Source organism: Coregonus clupeaformis, unplaced genomic scaffold, assembly GCF_020615455.1.
Source record: "Coregonus clupeaformis isolate EN_2021a unplaced genomic scaffold, ASM2061545v1 scaf1404, whole genome shotgun sequence".
Lineage (NCBI taxonomy): Eukaryota > Metazoa > Chordata > Actinopteri > Salmoniformes > Salmonidae > Coregonus > Coregonus clupeaformis.
This window is the reverse complement of record NW_025534858.1, coordinates 23,822-41,105: the sequence shown is the minus strand read 5'-3', so window position 1 is coordinate 41,105 and position 17,284 is coordinate 23,822. Positions and strand designations below refer to the sequence as shown.

The window sequence follows — 17,284 nt, the reverse complement described above, 5'->3', positions numbered from 1 at the left end:
CGCTAGCTACAAACAAAATATCAACCATTCCCTCTTTCTCACAACCCACTGCACCAGTGTCAACACTATTTCTAATAATGAAGCAGTGTTTGTGTGATGTTGGAGGTGAGACTGCGCAGTGGGACTGAGATTGTATTGGCGTGTGTGTTCTTGGATCATTTCACAGAGAGGTGTAGAGAACAGGGAGGTGTTTTATTCAGTTGGAAGGCGAGATGTGAAAGTGAGAAAGAAACTTGTGGGGGGAGGGGGGGCTGGTAAGCAGCAGTGCATTGGGGGATGAGTGTGTGGATGAGGGAGGAATGTGGCTGTTTGTAGTGGATTTGCTGTGGTGCCAGTGGGAGAGTGCGTCCTGTCTGCCTGTGTCTATTCTTGGCTGTATGTGGATCCCCTACAGGGCTACAAGGCTCTGTCTTTGACAGGTCAGCCTCCTTCACCTTCACTGACACAGACACATAGAGGACAGGGCAATGATGCAGCTCTCCCCCTCTCTCTCTCTCCCTCTTTCCCTGTCTACTGCTCTTCCCCTCTCCCTTTCCTTCTAAGGCTGGTTCTCCCTGGCTGCCCTTGGCCCCTAGGGCCTTTGTGCTGGAGTTGAGGCACTCTGGTCCTTTTCTCTCTGACAGAGGGGAAGCCCTGGGATCAGACACCACTATTGATCCCCCAGCCAGCGCCAGCGGCACAGTCAGCTGTCAGAGGCCATTGTCTTGTTCATTATGGGTTTTCCAGACAGCACAAAGACAAGCAGCCTGACGATTCGTTTTGATCCTTAGACGTGAAGGAGAAGACAGAAAAGGGCAGAGAGAGCGAGGACGTGTCTGCCTGCCTCTGGGAGTTTGAGACAAGGAGGTGCTATTATGGAAAACGCAGACCTTGTTATTTCAAGGGAAATTGAAAACAGAGGAGAAAAAAGTTGTTGTGTGCCCTTTGTGCTTATTTGACCAGCCTTTAACCTAAGTGTACTTGAGGCCTGGCAGAGCAAAGGGAGGGAGGGAGGGAGGCCTGCTGTTTGTCCTTCAGCAGCAGCATACTCAGGCTGCAACACTAGCCTCACCTCCCTGCTACATAATTAGATTGAAAGAGGGTTTAATGTGACAAAAGCCTGACTGATGCATTCATCAATCTGACTGATGCATCTGGGTTAGAGCATTTCTGAGAACAATCGCAAAGTCGTGTGTGTGTGTTAATGAAAAGGGGAGACTGATCAAACGCTAGAGACACCTTGAGTTGGGCCAATGAATGCTCACCTGTATCACCTGGTGTTTTGATCAAGCTTGTCAGCAGCCCAGTGATCTCTGATCAGATGTTAGAGGGATTGACACTCACACACCTGTCATCTATACCATGGATGAAGACATAGATTATAAAGCCTTCAAACTGCCTTTTAGATTCCATCTAGCGAATAAATGGGTTTTGATACGTTATTACAGTTTGTCATATCAGATGTTCGGCATGCTCTAGAGATCTCAGCTAAGGTCTATCAGGAGGATAATGAGACTATATGCTGGGCTGATCTGCTGACATAAGAACACTTCCAGGAAGAGATGTGCTATTCATTGACTAATGCATAGGTGACATCATCGTGACCTGTTTATCAGTTTGACTTCATGTTCTGGCAGCGTCTAGCCCTCTCCTTGTCTTTGTCTCTTGAAAGCACAACCCCCTTGAGAACATATGGTATTAATTAACTTAATGTATTGTTTGTGTACAGGGTGTGGTTGGGATGTATGTGCTCTGTGTGGAGTACAGTGAGGGAAAAAAGTATTTGATCCCCTGCTGATTTTGTACGTTTGCCCACTGACAAAGACATGATCAGTCTAATTTTAATGGTAGGTTTATTTGAACAGTGAGAGACAGAATAACAACAAAAAAATCCAGAAAAATGCATGTTATAAATTGATTTGCATTTTAATGAGGGAAATAAGTATTTGACCCCTCTGCAAAACATGACTTAGTACTTGGTGGCAAAACCCTTGTTGGAAATCACAGAGGTTAGACGTTTCTTGTAGTTGGCCACCAGGTTTGCACACATCTCAGGAGGGATTTTGTCCCACTCCTCTTTGCAGATCTTCTCCAAGTCATTAAGGTTTCGAGGCTGACGTTTGGCAACTCAAACCTTCAGCTCCCTCCATAGATTTTCTATGGGATTAATGTCTGGAGACTGGCTAGGCCACTCCAGGACCTTAATGTGCTTCTTCTTGAGCCACTCCTTTGTTGCCTTGGCCGTGTGTTTTGGGTCATTGTCATGCTGGAATACCCATCCACGACCCATTTTCAATGCCCTGGCTGAGGGAAGGAGGTTCTCACCCAAGATTTGACGGTACATGGCCCCGTCCATCGTCCCTTTGATGCGGTGAAGTTGTCCTGTCCCCTTAGCAGAAAAACACCCCTAAAGCATAATGTTTCCACCTCCATGTTTGACGGTGGGGATGGTGTTCTTGGGGTCATAGGCAGCATTCCTCCTCCTCCAAACACGGCGAATAGAGTTGATGGCAAAGAGCTCGATTTTGGTCTCATCTGACCACAACACTTTCACCCAGTTCTCCTCGGAATCATTCAGATGTTCATTGGCAAACTTCAGACGGGCCTGTATATGTGCTTTCTTGAGCAGGGGGACCTTGCGGGCGCTGCAGGATTTCAGTCCTTCACGGCGTAGTGTGTTACCAATTGTTTTCTTGATGACTATGGTCCCAGCTGCCTTGAGATCATTGACAAGATCCTCCCGTGTAGTTCTGGGCTGATTCCTCACCGTTCTCATGATCATTGCAACTCCACGAGGTGAGTTCTTGCATGGAGCCCCAGGCCGAGGGAGATTGACAGTTCTTTTGTGTTTCTTCCATTTGCGAATAATCACACCAACTGTTGTCACCTTCTCACCAAGCTGCTTGGCAATGGTCTTGTAGCCCATTCCAGCCTTGTGTAGGTCTACAATCTTGTCCCTGTCATCCTTGGAGAGCTCTTTGGTCTTGGCCATGGTAGAGAGTTTGGAATCTGATTGATTGATTGCTTCTGTGGACAGGTGTCTTTTATACAGGTAACAAGCTGAGATTAGGAGCACTCCCTTTTCTGGGAGCCAGAAATCTTTCTGATTGAGAGGGGGTCAAATACTTATTTCCCTCATTAAAATGCAAATCAATTTATAAAATTTTTTACATGCATTTTTCAGGATTTTTTTGTTGTTATTCTGTCTCTCACTGTTCAAATAAACCTACCATTAAAAGTATAGACTGATCATGTCTTTGTCAGTGGGCAAACGTACAAAATCAGCAGGGGATCAAATACTTTTTTCCCTCACTGTATGTGTGTGTGTCTGTGCAAAGGTGTGTTTTTGCATAAGTGATATGTGACCATGTTCTTTAACTAACCCCTCTCCTCCCTTGGCTTCCCCCAGAGTGTCCGGTGAACGCGGACCAGCAGGAGCGGACCCTGCTGACGGGCGTGTTCAGCGTCAGGAAGGGCAAGACCCAGCTGCACAAGTGGGCAGAGCGCCAGGTCCTCCTGTGTGGCACCTGTCTGATTGTGGCCTCTGTCAAAGACAGCCTGACGGGGAAGATGCACATCCTGCCTCTGGTGGGGGGAAAGGTGAGGGGTTAGAGGTCAGGGGTTGGAGAGACGTTGTTTTCCAAGCCCATGCATTCCCCAGGGGTCAAAGAGAGACAGAAACAACAGCAGATCACAGATACAACAACACAGCTGGGACTGACAGACGGACAGAGGGGATGCACTGTACAGTACAATGAGAAGGGAGCAAATACAGAAATGCACACATACAAACACACACTAGTACGTACACACACACACACACATATTGGCTGTGTTTACACAGGCAGCTCAATTCTGATCTTTTGCCCAATTATTGGCAAATGAGCTGATCTGATTGGTCAAAAGACCAATTCGTTCAAAAAAATATCAGAATTGGGCTGCCTGTGTAAATGCAGCCATAGACATGCACATTCAGGCACACTTAAGCACATGTGTCTCTGCCTAATATGGATAGAGCCAGTAGGCACCATAATGCTGTTTAGTAGTTTCTTGGGGACATCAGTGGATGTCTCTGTCTGGCCTCCTCACCCTTTTCTGTTCTGTATGTTCAGGTGGAGGAGGTGAAGAGGAGACAGCACTGTCTGATGTTCAGCTCAGCTGGACCCCAGGCCCAGACATACTTTGTTAACTTCGACACACTGGCAGACTATCAGAGGTGGCATCGGCAGGCTTCAAAAGTAAGTATGTGTTTACTTGTCAGAGTTGTTATGTAGGAGAATCTGTGTGCCAGAGCTTTGTGTATGTTTTCTCTGATAAATTATGCAAGGTCTCTGTCAGGGCACACAGTGAGGGGTGGTCCTGGTTGGTTCCTCTAGGCTGGGAATCAGAGTGCTGAGAGGGCAGTTACCCAGAGTGCCCACTGCCTGGTCTGTCATCCAATCAGAGTCCTGCTGTGGAGCACAGGTGACCTCTCTGATTGGCTCTACAGTGACGACAGAGGACCAGCAGTGTCTGGCTTTGATTAAACAACTGGCTAGGAGGGTGCATGGGTCATTGATTGCATCTGTGTGTACTGTGTGTGTCTGTGTGCTTGCACATGGGACTCAGTACAACTATATGACGTTAGTATCCTCAGCCACTCTGTCTGTCCCTCCCGGACTGCTCTGCTCCTCTCGCTGTACCCTCTACTTTCCTAATTAATGGCCATTGTGTCCCAGACCCTTACTGGGCCCTAACCAGCTCTGTGAATGCCTCCACCCAGGCAGAGCAGGCACACAATGAGCCGTGGAGAAAAAAGGCAACTGAAAAATGAAAATCCAATTAGTAGTAGTTCCATGCTAAGTCAAGGAGCTCTCTCTAACTCTCTCTCGCTCTCTCTCTCTCTCTCCCCCCTACCTACCACTGTGGTGCGGATCACTGAGCTGGACTGGGGAGCAGTTAGACATCAGAGGTTCCTATGGCGACATGATTGGCTGGAGATGAAGACAGAGAGAGAAATAGAGAGAGATGCAGGAGGAGTGACAGAGAAGAAGAGGCTTTGTATGAGGTGTATGAGGAGATGTATGAGGAGCAGAGAGGGGTGGTGCTTGAGATGAAGAGAGGGAGAGGACTGGAGGGGCAGAGAGAGATGAGGGGAGGAGAATTAGAGGAAGGGTGGATGAGGTGGTGGATTTGGGGCAATACTCGTGCCAGGCTGGACACAACCAAGCCCTTGTTGTAGTGTATTTGTGCTGATGTGTTTCATTTTGTGTTTGTTTCAGCGTGTGTTTGTGCGTGTGTGTGTTTCTGAATCAGTGAGGGTGAGGGGGATGGGGTTGTTGTGGTGTTTGCTGTGTGATGGGGGCTGTGCTGGCTAATGGCTCCTTGCTCTAACAGTGGCCTGTGTGTGAGTAGCTGGGCCTGGTGAGTGGCCTTGTGGCGTGCCCGGGTCCTCCCAGACAGAAAGGCTTGGAGGCTGTCTGAATGGATACAGTAGAAGGGGGTCATCTTCCACTATAGGGAGGAGGGGGTCATTTTCCACAGCCACACACACTGGGCATCAAGCGCTCCCCCTGCTGCCTAGCTAGTTTCTTTACCCACAGGCTGTTCTCCTCTCTCTGTCCAGTCTACATGTAGGGCACTACTACTTTCTCTCTGTCTCTTTCAATTTCTCTTTCATCTCTCTCTCATTTCTCTCTTTCTCTCTCTCTTCATCTCTCTCTCTCTGACCTGCCCTCGATGGCCTTTTAAAAGCTAGCTGATGAGAACTCTAAGGTTTGTCTTTGTTTATCCCTAAAAGCAATGATGTGACGACGTGCTTTGCTGAGCAACCATCCTATTTTCTGGGGTGTTGCACAGTATGCGGTCCTGTGGTGGATTGAAGCGAGCATGTTTTCAGACTGAGAAATGTATTAAAGCTACTACCCCCAGACAGACAGTGTCCTCCATGTGCTGACGACTATACAGTCTATCTTTTCAGAGCTGAAGGAAATGCTGTTCAGCTGCATTCTGCACATGTAGATACAGTGGGGAGAACAAGTATTTGATACACTGCCGATTTTGCAGGTTTTCCTACTTACAAAGCATGTAGAGGTCTGTAATTTTTATCATAGGTACACTTCAACTGTGAGAGACGGAATCTAAAACAAACATCCAGAAAATCACATTGTATGATTTGTAAGTAAGGTCTGGCTAGGCCACTCCAGGACCTTGAGATGCTTCTTACGGAGCCACTCCTTAGTTGCCCTGGCTGTGTGTTTCGGGTCGTTGTCATGATGGAAGACCCAGCCACGACCCATCTTCAATGCTCTTACTGAGGGAAGGAGGTTGTTGGCCAAGATCTCGTGATACATGGCTCCATCCATCCTCCCCTCAATACGGTGCAGTCGTCCTGTCCCCTTTGCAGAAAAGCATCCCCAAAGAATGATGTTTCCACCTCCATGCTTCACGGTTGGGATGGTGTTCTTGGGGTTGTACTCATCCTTCTTCTTCCTCCAAACACGGCGAGTGGAGTTTAGACCAAAAGCTCTATTTTTGTCTCATCAGACCACATGACCTTCTCCCATTCCTCCTCTGGATCATCCAGATGGTCATTGGCAAACTTCAGACAGGCCTGGACATGCGCTGGCTTGAGCAGGGGGACCTTGCGTGCGCTGCAGGATTTTAATCCATGACGGCGTAGTGTGTTACTAATGGTTTTCTTTGAGACTGTGGTCCCAGCTCTCTTCAGGTCATTGAGCAGGTCCTGCCGTGTAGTTCTGGGCTGATCCCTCACCTTCCTCATGATCATTGATGCCCCACGAGGTGAGATCTTGCATGGAGCCCCAGACCGAGGGTGATTGACCGTCATCTTGAACTTCTTCTATTTTCTAATAATTGTGCCAACAGTTGTTGCCTTCTCACCAAGCTGCTTGCCTATTGTCCTGTAGCCCATCCCAGCCTTGTGCAGGTCTACAATTTTATCCCTGATGTCCTTACACAGCTCTCTGGTCTTGGCCATTGTGGAGAGGATGGAGTCTGTTTGATTGAGTGTGTGGACAGGTGTCTTTTATACAGGTAACGAGTTCAAACAGGTGCAGTTAATACAGGTAATGAGTGGAGAACAGGAGGGCTTCTTAAAGAAAAACGAACAGGTCTGTGAGAGCCGGAATTCTTACTGGTTGGTAGGTGATCAAATAATTATGTCATGCAATAAAATGCAAATTAATTACTTAAAAATCATACAATGTGATTTTCTGGATTTTTTTTTTAAATTCTGTCTCTCACAGTTGGAGTGTACCTATGATAAAAAAGTACAGACCTCTACATGCTTTGTAAGTAGGAAAACCTGCAAAATCGGCAGTGTATCAAATACTTGTTCTCCCCACTGTAAGTGAGCCATGACTGTATGAGCATAGCCAATGAAAAGCAATGGCGGGACAGGGAGTGCTGAACAATACAAAAAATCAGATATACTCAGGGGTGAAAGTAAGCCAGTGCGGTCCAGTACAGAGTACCGGCAAAATAAATAGTGGGGGTAAGCCGTACCGGTAAAACATGAGCCTATCACAAGAATTAAAACAGATTTCAAGAAAACTGTAGGCTATTACACTATCATTAGTCATGTGAAAAATTAGCGAATAGACTTGAAGAGGTGTTGAATAGCCAACGCTCGAAGTGCGGTGTGGTTCGACAATAACACTGAAATTTTGCTAATGCAGATATGAGTGGCCAAGACCGAGATGCGCACGGACAGCAGTGTACACACACATTCAGGTTACAAGACTTGTGTAGGCCTAATGAATGACAATCACAGAATGCCATTCATAAGACTTTGGTGTTTTGTAACTGATGTCTCTTTGCATTGATCAAATGGCGGGTGCACAGTGCACTGTATGGAGGCCAGAATTATTTTGGAATAGTTGGAATAGTAACGGAAGTCTGGACACTGACTGTAGGCTTCATATGTAGCCTATTATAATATAAACTCCAGCAGAATGAAGTGTTCCTCGCAGTAAAATGATAGACCAAATGTACATTTTTGTCTCGGGAACAGGAGTGGCGAAATATGATTCGATGCGAATGCGCATTTAGGGACTGTGCTGTGTAGCCTAAACGTGCAATTTCTTTCAGCGACATAAAAGCTGACTGTATTCCATTTTCAACCACATAAAATGTGCATCCAAGACTAATTGAAATACTATCAGAAACATGTTGGATCGTTTTCACAGCTTTTCATTTATTTTCAAAGATGTTGTTGAGTTACAGTTCAAATAAGGAAATCAGTCAATTGAAATAAATTCATTAGGCCCTAATCTATGGATTTTACATGACTGGGCAGGGGCACAACCATAGGTGGGCCTGGGAGGGCATAGGCCCACCCACTGGGGAGCCACAAAATGTCTTTATTACAGACAGAAATACTCCTCCGCACATTTCTGGGATCTTTTATTTCAGCTCATGAAACATGGGACCAGCACTTTACATGTTCCGTTTATATTTTTGTTCGGTGTAGATTGTTGATGATTTATGACATTATTTCGGCGAGCAAGGCTTTATTTAGTATTCTACACGAGCATCAAGTAATGACAAGAGAAGCTGCATGTACCTAATTATAGACACCTTGACTTACAAATAGCCTACCAAATGTCAGAAATTATAAGCAGAAAAATATCTAAATGAGGCTTAAACTATTTTCTTCTGCACCCCCCTTTCAAATAATCATCACGCCGTCCCGGAGTAAAGTACGCAGGTAGCCTACATGAGCCTTTTTAAGTAATTGTTTGACAATCAGATGAAAACATGACTATGTTGATGCCACATTAAAAGGTAGGCTAATACATTTGAAAAGTTAAACGACAAATCTGTACAATTAGGCCCATAGAGATCCTATGAAATTCTATATGTAATTGTATGATTAGGCCTATAAAAAAATGCACACATAGGAGGTCCCATACCGGGAAGAAATGACATCTACTTTCACCCCTGGATATACACAGCACTCACTGTGAGGATAATGATTAAGTACCACACACCTCAGTGGAGTTCATGCTGCCAACTCCTATAGACCACAACACTGTGAGGATAATGATGAAGTACCACACACCTCAGTGGAGTTCATGCTGCCAACTCCTATAGACCACAACACTGTGAGGATAATGATGAAGTACCACACACCTCAGTGGAGTTCATGCTGCCAACTCCTATAGACCACAACACTGTGAGGATAATGATGAAGTACCACACACCTCAGTGGAGTTCATGCTGCCAACTCCTATAGACCACAACACTGTGTGAACATCCTGTTTTGTTATGGACTCACAACATAACCTTATCAGTATTCCTTTATTTATAATGCTCAATAAATCATTCTATAATGCTGAAGCGTAGGATTCCAACTTCCCTTTTGTGAATGAAGCATTATTGAACCGACTCAACCTTTTTAAATTAAAGTTGCCCGTTACTCCGTGTGTGTGTGCAAAACTCAATTGCTCAATGCAGGTGGTTTCTGGTCAAAACCTTGTTCTATTATCACTAAGCTTAATTAAAAACCCATTTGGATGCAGTAAACAGTAAACGGACATGTCCTGTGTTTGCAGGTGGTTTCTCAGACCATCAGCCTGGTGGATCTGTCATGCTACAGTCTGGAGGAGGTGCCAGAGTACCTGTTCTACAGCCAGGACATCACCCACCTCAACCTCCGACACAACTTCATGTCCCTGCAGGGACCCGGAGGACTGCTCAACCTCCCCAGGTAAATGCACTCTCTCACCAGGCAGGGCAGCACACAACCACTGACACAACTTACCTAGGAAAACCCTACCTAAAATAAGTCTGAACATGCCTAGCGAAACCTGTAGCCCAATACTAAACCTGCTCAGTAACACCCCTACCTCGATACTAGATCTTAATCCGTCCACAGATAAACTTGTCCTCCCTGTTACAATGCAATTTGTGGTAGTGTTACAACACAGTCTGACAGTTTTACCCAAAGGCATTATGTAATCATGTCATATGATGTTCTACAGGTACGTACATTGTTTATCACAGAGCTTGTTTTATGGTCTAGTCGGTGCTGATAAGTTCTCCTGACCACTCGTTTGTGGTCGATGCTCAGAGACACGGTGGTTCAGCCGGCATATCATCTGGGAGGGTGAAGGGGCACTTAGCTCAGTGTCCACACCTATGGTACAACTGGGGCATATTTGAGCAAGCGGGCATTCTCAAAGAGATAATGCTATTAAATGTTAATTATCTACTACCCTCTGTAGTATTTCCTGTTGTATGGCAAGCATTACAGGAGGGCCGAGCTGTAATAAGTGGTGTGTGGACGTGCATGTGTTTATGCGTGTGTGAAGGGCTGTGGAAAGAACACATGATAGAGGATCTACTGTGCTGTGTAGCTGAGAGGAAGACAATGTACACATCACTGCATCTCTCTCTTTCTCTTTCTTTCTCTCTCTCTCTGTGTGTCTGTCACTCCCTCTATCTGTATATTTAGACAGAGCAGGGCTAGGGGAGTGAGGGAGGCTGATGGAGCCTGAGGGAGGGGGTGGAGGAGGGAGGGGATGGTTCTTCTCGGATGCGGTCTGTGCTCTAGCATATGTTGTGACTCACGGCGGCCACCTCCATCCCCCATCCACTCTGCATCACTTCATTCACTAAAATGCTTGTATTGCTACTTAGTGTGTGTGTGTGTGTGAGATGGGGTTTTGGCCAGATGCGAAAATGTAAAATGTCAGCAGCCCCTAGTAACGAGGACATAAATTCCAATGGAGCGATTATGATGAACGAGACTGCCTGAGCCAATGCAATGAGCCCACAAAATACATCTATTTTTATAATCAGACAGAAAAACTATCTCTACGTTGAATTACTTTTGGTCATTCATTGAACATGTCAGAAAAGCCAGGTCCAGTTTTTCAAACCCTCTCTTTCTACCCAGGTTTTCCCAGCTGAAGAGCCTGAACCTTTCACATAACCGCCTGGGAGTGTTTCCAGAGTCTGTCTGTGAGATCCTCACCCTGACAGAGCTCAACCTCTCCTGTAACGGCATGAACACAGTCCCCAGACAGATAGGCAACCTCCAGAGGTGAGACAGTCACATACATACACCCTATATCAGTCAGCCAAAATTATATATTATTTTGAGTTTGGCATAGAGTACATGCCAACATTCCCACTCTAGCTGTGTTAGGTAGGGTGTAATTCCATGATGGTCAATATGAGTATCAGTTCCTCTATGTACTGGATGTTGGGTTGGACATTTTGTGCTGCTCAGTGCGGTGTGCAGTACACTCCACTCTCCCCGCTGCTTGCCTTTCTGGCCACATGAGCCCACATGCTCATCTTAGCAGTGAATCATTATCGAGCATGTTCTCTGTGTGTGTGTGTTTTTTTTTTTTTGTTAATTGAACCAGTGAATTGCATTAAGTTCAGCTGTTTGTTGTTATGCAGTCAGATTAAATAAAGCTTTAAAATCAGGCCACTTTTCATGCTCTCAGCTCACTTACTGCAGCATGATGCTTAATATAGAATGATTTCAAATATACAAACATTGACATTTTCACCTCTTCTTATGGAATGCCAAACAGTTGTGTATCCTCAGAAAACAGAGATGAAAGAGATTTATATGTCTGGCCCCCAGTCTGCAGACCCTGTCTCTGGATGGGAATCACTTGAGCTTCCTGCCCGAAGAGCTTGGCGGCCTAGCTCAGCTCAGCAGCCTGGGGCTTTCCTTCAACAACTTCCCCCACATCCCTGGTGTTCTGGATAGGCTGAGCGGCATGGACAGGCTAGCCATGGCTGGGAACCGGGTGGAGACCCTGGAGCTGGGGATCCTGGCCAGGATGAGCCACCTCAAGAACATCGACCTGCGGTGAGGAACTAGACCAGTCTGTACTCTCTGCTCTCATACGGGCCCCCTGTCTTTATCTTTCTTTTCCTATTTCTATTTCTATTTCTCTCTCTCTCTCTCTCTCCTCTCGCTCTCTCTCTCGCTCTCTCGTCTCGCTCTCTTCTCTCTCGCTCTCTCGCTCTCCGCTCTCTCGCTGCTCTCTCGCTCTCTCGCTCGCTTCGCTCTCGCTCGTCGCTCTCTCGCTCTCGCTCTCTCTCAGTGTATACACTCTATTCGTCAGTCACAGCATGCATAATTCAAGATCAATACACAATGGTAATAAGAGCCCCCCTGTCAGTAAATCTCACAGAGTTGGCAGCAACGGTTCAATGTACTTCCACACCCCCCCCAAATGCCCCCTACCCCGATGCCTGACCCTGCCTCACTTAGGCATTTTCATATAAAACACCTTTCTCATCTCTCTATCCAGTTCTGATGCAGCCATTGATAGTGAGATTGATCCCCTAAAAACCTGCAGTATCACCCCCCTTCACTCCCCGTCACTGTTTTAAAGTTTAGTCGTTATTCATCTCTCTCCTCCCATCTTTCTACCTCCCTCTCTACCTCTCTCTCTCTCTCTCTGTCTCTCTCCTCTCTTTGTCTCTCTCCCTCTCTCTTTCGCTCCCTCACTCTTGCTCTGCCTCACCTTGAGAGTGAGTTATGGGGTGGATTTATGGGGGGCTGGGTGCCTGTAGGATTAGGAGGCCAGTTGGGCTCATAAAAGGGAGAGGAGAGGTTCTGCAGAGTGAGATCAGATCAGGAAGAGGGAGACACACAGGGGCAGTCTGGAACTCATCAGCCAGGCATATTCTGTCTAGTGTCTGTCTGCTGTCAGCATTCTAACCCAGTGTTCTGTTTGTCTGATGCCATTGCTTTATCCCCATGTTGATGTTAATATCTTGATCCTATGTTCTCTATGTGTATGAAGCCTGTGTGTTAATTAAGCAATAAGGCCCGAGGGGGTGTGTTGTATGGCCAATATACCACGGCTAAGGGCTATTCTTAGGTACAGCCCTTAGCCGTGGTATATTGGCCATATATACCGCAACCCCCCGAGGTGCCTTATTGCTATTATAAACTGGTTACCAACGTAATTAGAGCAGTAAAAATAAATGTTTTGTCATACCCGTGGTATACCATGGCTGTCAACCAATCAGCATTCAGGGCTCGAACCACCCAGTTTATAATGCTGTTTATACCATGGCATTGTTGAATACTAGTTTCTGATTGGCTTGAAGGGCATTCTAGAGTGTGCATTATTTCCCTATAACTCAGTATACAGTGGGGAAAAAATGTATTTAGTCAGCCACCAATTGTGCAAGTTCTCCCACTTAAAAAGATGAGAGAGGCCTGTAATTTTCATCATAGGTACACGTCAACTATGACAGACAAATTGAGAATTTTATTCCAGAAAATCACATTGTAGGATTTTTAATGAATTTATTTGCAAATTATGGTGGAAAATAAGTATTTGGTCAATAACAAAAGTTTCTCAATACTTTGATATATACCCTTTGTTGGCAATGACGCAGGTCAAACGTTTTCTGTAAGTCTTCACAAGGTTTTCACACACTGTTGCTGGTATTTTGGCCCATACCTCCATGCAGATCTCCTCTAGAGCAGTGATGTTTTGGGGCTGTCGCTGGGCAACACGGACTTTCAACTCCCTCCAAAGATTTTCTATGGGGTTGAGATCTGGAGACTGGCTAGGCCACTCCAGGACCTTGAAATGCTTCTTACGAAGCCACTCCTTCGTTGCCCGGGCGGTGGGTTTGGGATCATTGTCATGCTGAAAGAACCAGCCACGTTTCATCTTCAATGCCCTTGCTGATGGAAGGAGGTTTTCACTCAAAATCTCACGATACATGGCCCCATTCATTCTTTCCTTTACACGGATCAGTCGTCCTGGTCCCTTTGCAGAAAAAACAGCCCCAAAGCATGATGTTTCCACCCCCCATGCTTCACAGTAGGTATGGTGTTCTTTGGATGCAACTCAGCATTCTTTGTCCTCCAAACACGACGAGTTGAGTTTTTACCAAAAAGTTCTATTTTGGTTTCATCTGACCATATGACATTCTCCCAATCCTCTTCTGGATCATCCAAATGCACTCTAGCAAACTTCAGACGGGCCTGGACATGTACTGGCTTAAGCAGGGGGACACGTCTTGCACTGCAGGATTTGAGTCCCTGGCGGCGTAGCGTGTTACTGATGGTAGGCTTTGTAACTTTGGTCCCAGCTCTCTGCAGGTCATTCACTAGGTCCCCCCGTGTGGTTCTGGGATTTTTGCTCACCGTTCTTGTGATCATTTTGACCCCACGGGGTGAGATCTTGCGTGGATCGAGGGAGATTATCAGTGGTCTTGTATGTCTTCCATTTCCTAATAATTGCTCCCACAGTTGATTTCTTCAAACCAAGCTGTTGCAGATTCAGTCTTCCAGCCTGGTGCAGGTCTACAATTTTGTTTCTGGTGTCCTTTGACAGCTATTTGGTCTTGGCCATAGTGGAGTTTGGAGTGTGACTGTTTGAGGTTGTGGACAGGTGTCTTTTATACTGATAACAAGTTCAAACAGGTGCCATTAATACAGGTAACGAGTGGAGGACAGAGGAGCCTCTTAAAGAAGAAGTTACAGGTCTGTGAGAGCCAGAAATCTTGCTTGTTTGTAAGTGACCAAATACTTATTTTCCACCATAATTTGCAAATAAATTCATAAAAAATCCTACAATGTGATTTTCTGGATTTTATTTTCTCAATTTGTCTGTCATAGTTGACGTGTACCTATGATGAAAATTACAGGCCTCTCATCTTTTTAAGTGGGAGAACTTGCACAATTGGTGGCTGACTAAATACTTTTTTTCCCCACAGTATTTGCACTGTAGAATTCAATGGCTGTAGTTCTTACATGTTCTATGTTTGAGCTACTTTTGAAAGTAAAATACATATTGAAAACATTATTGGCATTGTTGAATTTATAATAGCAAGCTAGGACTTTTGGTTTGGTTAGCTTAACTAGCAAGTCTGTTTGATTACGGAGGCAACTACTATCGTTATCTGGTAAACTTGGGAGCTACTTCAGTGGATGTTGAACACATTTCTACCTGCAAATGAACCCATTTCTAGCGGTAAATGTGTTAAATTATAGCCATGATATAAAAGGGATAATCAACTCGCAGCTCTATGTGTTCTCCGGAAAATAATACAACTCTGTGGAAGGTCAGTTCCACTCCGCTAGCACGTCGTGGAGGAACACACCTTCCACGTCGTGGAGGAACACACCTTCCTTCCTCCCGAGTGGCGCAGTGGTCTAAGGCTGTGCCACTAGAGATCCTGGTTCGAATCCAGGCTCTGTCGTAGCCGGCCGCGACCGGGAGACCCATGGGGCGGCGCACAATTGGCCCAGTGTCGTCCAGGGTAGGGGAGGGAATGGCCGGCAGGGATGTAGCTCAGTTGGTAGAGCATGGCATTTGCAACGCCAGGGTTGTGGGTTCGATTCCAGTATAAAAAATAAAAATGTATGCACTCACTAACTGTAAGTCGCTCTGGATAAGAGCGTCTGCTAAATGACTAAAATGTAATTCATTATTTTCAATAGAACACATAGCCCCTTGTTGATTTTCCCTTACGTACTGTATGAGGCCTGGGTGTTAATGCTGTGTACTGTATGAGGCCTTTGTGTAAATGCTGTGTACTGTATGCAGGCTGAACGGTCTGCGCTGGGTGAAGAGTGAGGCCCTGGAGGCGGTGAAGCAGGTGACCCAGCTGGACCTGAGGGACAACCACTTGGCCACACTGGACCTGAGCTCCATCTGCAGCCTGGAAACTCTGCACTGCCAGAGAAACCAGCTGAGGGCGCTAACGCTGAGTGGCTTCACCCTGCGCACACTTCACGCCAGCAGCAACCGTGAGTGGAGCACCTACCTCCCTGGCCCTGTCTCTCCAGGCCCTCTACCACTGTTACATAATGCATATAGCCATCCCTAGCTTGGCTGCTGATCACTGCTTTTCCTCTACCCACAGGCCTGACCACGGTCAACATCTACCCAGTACCCAACCAGCTGACACAGATGGACCTATCACGGTGAGTGCTGTGTGGCCAGGGCCTCAGTTTCTCAATCAGGAAGGAAGAGGTGTTATTAATCCATCAACACTTCTCATCATGAACTTGGTATATTGGTAGCTTTTTTCATTTACAGTGCATTCGGAAAGTATCCAGATCCCTTCACTTTTCCACATTTTGTTACGTTACAGCCTTATTCTAAAATTGATTTTTAAAAATTAAAATCCTCATCAATCTACACACAATACCCCATAATGACAAAGCGAAAACAGGTTTTTAGAAATGTTTGCAAATGTATTAAAAATAAAAAACAGAAATACCTTATAAGTATACCTTATAAGTATTCAGACCCTTTGCTATGAGACTCGAAATTGAGCTCAGGTGCATCCTGTTTCCATTGATCATCCTTGAGATGTTTCTACAACTTGATTGGAGTCCACCTGTGGTAAATTCAATTGATTGGACATGATTTCTATATAAGGTCTCACAGTTGGGACATAGTAGCTCATAGTAGCTCAGCCCGTGTAGCTCAGTTGGTAGAGCATGGCGTTTGCAACGCCAGGGTTGTGGGTTCGTTTCCCACGGGGGACCAGTATGAGAAAAAAAGAAAGAAAAAAAAGTGTATGCACTCACTAACTGTAAGTCGCTCTGGATAAGAGCGTCTGCTAAATGACTAAAATGTAAATGTTGACAGTGAACGTCCGTGCAAACCAAGCCATGTGATCGAATGAATTGTCCGTAGAGCTCCGAGACAGGATTGTGTCGAGGCACAGATCTGGGAATGGTACCAAAAACATTCTGCAGCATTGAAGATTCCCAAGAACACAGTGGCCTCCATCATTCTTAAATGGAAGAAGTTTGGAACCACCAAGACTCTTCCTAGAGCTGGCCTCCCTGCCAAACTGAGCAATCGGGGAGAAGGGCCTTGGTCAGGGAGGTGACCAAGAACCCGATGGTCACTCTGACAGAGCTCCAGAGTTCCTCTGTGGAGATGGGAGAACCTTCCAGAAGGACAACCATCTCTGCAGCACTCTACCCATCAGGCCTTTATGGTAGAGTGGCCAGATGGAAGCCACACCTCAGTAAAAGGCACATTACAGCCCGCTTGGAGTTTGCCAAAAGGCACCTAAAGGACTCTCAGACCATGAGAAACAAGGAAACCTGGCACCATCCCTACGGTGAAGCATGGTGGTGGCAGCATCATGCTGTGGGGATGTTTTTCAGCGGCAGGGACTGGGAGACTAGTCAGGATTGAGGGAAAGATGAACGGAGCAAAGTACAGAGAGATCCTTGATGAAAACCTGCTCCAGAGCGCTCAAAACCTCAGACTGGGGTGAAGGTTCACCTTCCAACAGGACAACGACACTAAGCACACAGCCAAGACAACGCAGTAGT

The 17,284-nt window shown here is 46.0% G+C and overlaps 1 protein-coding gene across 1 annotated transcript in view; it reads left to right on the top strand.

Annotated features, from left to right (window-relative positions):
* Positions 1–17,284, top strand: part of LOC121562109 (PH domain leucine-rich repeat-containing protein phosphatase 2) — a 48,622-nt gene that overhangs the window by 17,529 nt on the left and 13,809 nt on the right. The window contains exons 4-10 of the mRNA XM_045218159.1: positions 3,389–3,579; positions 4,092–4,217; positions 9,537–9,691; positions 10,883–11,029; positions 11,585–11,815; positions 15,531–15,733; positions 15,850–15,910. Coding sequence (XP_045074094.1) covers positions 3,389–3,579; positions 4,092–4,217; positions 9,537–9,691; positions 10,883–11,029; positions 11,585–11,815; positions 15,531–15,733; positions 15,850–15,910 — 1,114 coding nt within the window. The remainder of the gene's footprint in view (positions 1–3,388; positions 3,580–4,091; positions 4,218–9,536; positions 9,692–10,882; positions 11,030–11,584; positions 11,816–15,530; positions 15,734–15,849; positions 15,911–17,284) is intronic.